The sequence below is a fragment of the Cinclus cinclus genome, chromosome 15 (genome assembly GCF_963662255.1).
Source record: "Cinclus cinclus chromosome 15, bCinCin1.1, whole genome shotgun sequence".
NCBI classification, from domain to species: domain Eukaryota; kingdom Metazoa; phylum Chordata; class Aves; order Passeriformes; family Cinclidae; genus Cinclus; species Cinclus cinclus.
This window is the reverse complement of record NC_085060.1, coordinates 1136364-1141180: the sequence shown is the minus strand read 5'-3', so window position 1 is coordinate 1141180 and position 4817 is coordinate 1136364. Positions and strand designations below refer to the sequence as shown.

The following is a 4817-nucleotide window of genomic DNA, read 5'->3' as shown; positions in this document are numbered from 1 at the left end:
TCCCCCCCCAGCAGGTCCCAGCGCGTGAGAGCCCAGTCCGGTGTCCGAGCCCATCCAGCTGTAGGGATTCCAGCCTGGAGCAGTGTCCCACCCTTCCCACCCACCCCACGTCCACAGCAGTGTCCGAGTCCACACATCCAGGGAGGGTTGGGAGCGACTGCAGAAGCCGGAGAGAGGGAGGAAGGTTGGTGGTCAGCAGGAAGAGCTGGGCAGGTTCAACGTGGAGCAAGGAGGAGGGAAAAAAACCCCAAGAACCAACTGAAAAAGGAGGCAAAGGGAGGACGCCGGGATCTGGGGACGGATCTCTACCTTCTAGGCCACAGCCAGCACGGGACGGGAAAGGGACAGTCAGTGGTTGGTTGGTGGAGGGCTGGTTTTGTGTCACTCACGATAGAAAACATATTCGGTGTAAGAGGTCCAGATCCTGTCGTCCGTCTGCTCGTGGGCGAAGGCACAGGTGCCCGTGGAGTTGCAGGCCACCATGTGGAAGCCGGCATCGGCCAGTTTGTCGAAGGCTTGCTCCAGGAAGGTGAATTTGAGGTAGTACCTGGACGTGTACCTCTCCGGGGGCCTGTCCGGGTCCCTGCTCTCGTTCAAGGTGTCCCCAAAGACCTCCTTGGCCAGCGAGGTCTTGCCGCACACCATGATCCGGGCCACCCTGCGGAACTTGGCGTCCGTCTGGCTGTCCCTGCCCAGCGTGTAGGAGCCGCGGTAGCCGATGGTGATGAACCCAGCCCTGCGTCCCTCGGCGCCGGTACCGCCGGACGCGGCGCCGGGCGGCGCGGCGGAGGCGGCCGAGGCCAGGCCGCGAGCGGCGTCCGCGCCGGGGGACAGCTCCTCGGGGTCGCTCTGGCAGGGATCGTCCCCCAGGGAGTTCTGCTCGCTGAGTTTGGGCGCCAGCAGCTTCACCAGCTCGGGCAGCATGAAGTACTCGGCCTCGCGCTGCAGCCGGCCGCGCTCCGGGAAGTGCTCGGGCAGCACCAGCTGCCGGTCCCGCATGTAATCCAGGATGTAGCGGAACAGGAACCCGTCCCGGTCCACGAAGAAGCGGCCCTTGCTGTCCCGGGCCAGCGAGCGCGCGTTCTTCTGCGTGAACATCTCCCAGAGCAGCGAGCCGGGCACGCTGACCAGCGTGGGGTGCCGGGTGATGTACACCTGTCCCCCCACGTTCAGCTCGATGATGTCAGGGAAGGGGGTGCTGTCCTCGCTGCCTTTGGCACAGCCCGCGGGGTCTGCCAGGGCCATGGTGAGCTCCCGCTGTTCCCACCTGCAGCGCAAAAAGGTCAAAATTGTGTGAAAATGGGAAGGAAACACGGCCCGCTGTCCTGATCCCAGCTGGCTGCAGGGCATCCAAAGGGGTCCCAAAACATTGCCCCAATCCCAAATGATTGCAGGGGATCCCAAGGGGTTCAAGCCATTGCCTCAATACCAGATGATTGGAGAGGATCCCGAAGGATCCCAATCCCAAATGATTGCAGGGGATCCCAAGGGGTTGAAGCCATTGCACCAATCCCAAGTGATTGGAAACGATCCCAAGCCAGATCACACATGGAGTCACAGAATGGTTTAGATCGGAAAAGCTCTCTGAGATCATGGAGTCCAACCCAGCACTGCCAAGCCACCCCTAAATGCCTGGTTTGGGTCAGCAGGCAGGGCAGGACCAGATCCTTGTCTCTCCAGGAGTCTGGAAGTCATCTCTCTTCCCCAGTCCCTGGCTCTTGGAACAGACAGCTTTATCCAAAGTCACCTCCCCTTCCTTGGTCTGATCGTGCCATCTCCATCTGAGCTCTCCAGGCAGCAGAGGGGCTCGGCCCCTCTGCCCAGGAAAGTGCAGGGGCGTGGGGCTGCTGTGAACAACAGGAAAGGCAGAGCTGTCACACCCTGGGGACATCCTGGGGACATCCTGCGGGCAGGAGCAGCTGCCGAGGGAGGAGCTCCCGGCGCAGAGCCGGGGCTGGAGGGGCTGTGGGGCACGCAAGGAGCACCCCGGGGCTGGGAACAAGCAGCACCAGCGCCCTGAGGGACAGAGGGACAGAGGGACAGAGCCTTCCGGCACTCCTGCTCTGTCCTTGCTCCTGGAAAGTGCTCAGCACCGACTCGCAGCCAAGCTGGGAGATGGCAGAACCTCTCCAAGGGGCCGAGACAAATCCTGGGCTGCTGCTGCAGCCTCGGGGCAGACACCACGCATTTCTACATTTTCCAAAGGCAAGCCGGTTCTTGGATGTCTCTTGACACTGCAAATCAGCAGCTTACATAAACCTGGCTCAGCAGCCCGAGCCTGGATCCATTCCGTGCCCTGGGCAGGCATTAGGGAGAGCACGGAGGGAAGGGGTTCTCCGGGCCGACCCCCAGCTCTGTCCCCTCCCCGCATGATCTCAGTGCTGCCCTGGGTCTGCTCGGAGGTTGGGACACCCCGGTACTGGTCCCACACCCAAGGAGCAGCCCTAGAGATTCCCAGGAGCCGCTCCGAAGGATCCCAGCACAAATTTGGGAGCAGCTAAAGACGAAGATAGAACTCTGTGGGCACTTTTGGGCACGGGGACAGAGCTGAGCCAGCGTTCCACGGCCACAGTCCTCCTCCCGGCTCCCGGGCACAACCGGCTTTGAACAAGGAGCGACTCGGGCAAGGAGGAGACGGAAGGATGGAAAGAGAATCAGCGCGGTCCCGGCTCCCCAGTCCCCTCCCGCCGCGGCTCTGGCTCCCTTTCCCTGGCGATTCCCAGCGGGGCAGCAGCCCGGAGCTCGCACCCCTTTGTCACGGCTGGAGGAGGCTGGGGGGGGGGCTGCCCGTGGTGGGCTGGGGGCTCGGGGGAAGGGGGGACAGTGCGGAACAGAGCGGCCCCGCTGTCCCCTCTGCCCGCCCCAGGCGCGGGGACACGAGCGGGGACACGAGCGGGGACAGCGCTCCCCGGTCTGGGGACCCCGACCCTGCCGCTCCCGTTACCTCGGCCCGGCCGCTCCGCTGCGCTCCCTCCGTGCCGGTGCCGGTGCCGGTGCCGGTGCCGGTGCCGGTGCCGGTGCCGGTGCCGGTGCCGGTGCCGGTCCCTCCGTGCCGCTCCCCGCTGCTCCTCTCCGCCCGCCCGGCCCCGGCCCCGCCGTTTTATGGCCGGGAAGGCGGCGAGCGCCGTCCCCTGCTGTCCCCGGGACCGCCTTCCCTCCGCCTTCCCTCCGCCTTCCCTCCGCCTCCATCCGAGAGGCCCCCACCGTCCCTGCATCCCTGTTTTCACATCCCTGTTTTCATATCCCTATCCCCGCATCCCTGTCCCCATATCCCTCTCCCTTCATCCCTGTCCCCTCATCCCTGACCCCTCATCCCTGTCCCCGCATTCCTGTCCTCACATCTCCCATCTCCACATCCCTGTCCCCACATCCCCATCCCCGCATCGTCCCCGCTCTGGTACCCGGAGGGAATTCCAGGGAATTCCAGGGGCACCCTCTCCATCACCTGGGAATACAACAGGGTTTGTAAAAAAGGAGGGAGAGGGATTTCTAATACGGTGTCAGGACAAGGGGAGCGGTTTGAAACTAAAAGAGTGGGGATTTAGGTGGGATATTGGGAATTAATTCCTCCCTGGGAGGGTGGGCAGCCCCTGGTGCAGGGTGCCCAGGAAATCTGTGGCTGCCCTTGGACCCCTGGAAATGCCCAAGGCCAGGCTGGACATTGGAACACCCTGGGATGGTGGAAGGAGTCCCTGCTCATGGCTGGGGGTGGGATGGGATGAGCTTTGAGGTCCCTTCCAGCCCAAACCTGTCCATGATTCCATAATTCCAAATCCAGCCACCAAATCCTTACAGCAGCCAAACTCTTGCTATGCCTTGGATGATTTTATGTGGTTGAGGGGACTGGAGGAACTGAAATCCCCTTTCCCAAGATAGGAATGGCACCAGTGGGATCATAAAGAGCTTAGGCTGTTTGTCCAGGCTGTAAAAACCAAGCAAGGAAAGAGAACCCAGCTCTTTTTAGCTTACAGAAAATCCCAATTTCCTGTAAACACAGGAAAATATGACAACTCCAAACAACACCCCAATATTTACATGTTTCCTGGAAGTCTGATGAAGCTTAATATTCTCTGACAGCAGAGCTTGCCTGAGTTCACCCAGGAATTTTTTCCCTGTTAAATTTTGTAAGAGAAGAAGATGCAATTTCTCCTTCTCCTACAAATCAAATCCCTGAGTCTGGGCACTCACATCCAAAGAATTTTTCTATTTGGGTTTCTCTTTGTTGTTTTCTTGTATCCCAGGGCTGTTTGATTATTTTCCCATAAACTGCGGGAACTCTGCCCTGTGGCAGAACATATTTAAATTTGGGGGAGAATTATAAATGAGACCAATTGGATGGATTGATGGATGGATGATGGATGGATGGATGGATACATGGATGGATGCATGGATGGATGCATGGATGATGGAAATTTGCTTAACAGGTACTTGAAGCAACTTTGAAATTGGCCTGGGGTAAAATTCAGCCACCATGAGCCTGTTTGATTTTTAGGATTGGGATGAAATCCAGTGTGGTTTTGTCCCACTTTTCTGGAGGTCTGATCCAATGTATCTGCAACCTTATTAAAGAATTCCCAGGGAATTTTTGTTCCCACATGCCTGAGGCTCACAGGGGACAAAAATTGGACCCAAACTGGTGGCAAAATTCCCATGAGCTGATGTGGAAATCATGGAAAACATCCAGGCCACTGTTGATGTGTCCAGATGAAACTGGGAATGGGATCTCCAGGGGAAGGGAAGATGTTTGGCACCACGGAAGGGACCAGGGACCCTGGAAACTCAGGAGAAGCTGCCAGGATTTATAAAGAAGGTTTTAC

At 59.2% G+C, this 4817-nt stretch overlaps 1 protein-coding gene across 1 annotated transcript; it reads right to left on the bottom strand.

The window, feature by feature from the left end:
• Positions 1–302: 302 nt before the first annotated feature.
• LOC134050049 (BTB/POZ domain-containing protein KCTD12-like) lies at positions 303–1245 on the bottom strand. Its single transcript, XM_062502869.1, has one exon. It carries the CDS (start codon positions 1243–1245, stop codon positions 382–384), a length of 864 nt encoding a protein of 287 aa, XP_062358853.1. The 3' UTR covers positions 303–381.
• Positions 1246–4817: the final 3572 nt, after the last annotated feature.

Excerpts from the sequence above, each read along its gene's own strand:
- LOC134050049 (XM_062502869.1), bottom strand. The coding sequence starts at position 1,245 with ATGGCCCTGGCAGACCCCGCGGGCTGTGCCAAAGGCAGCGAGGACAGC.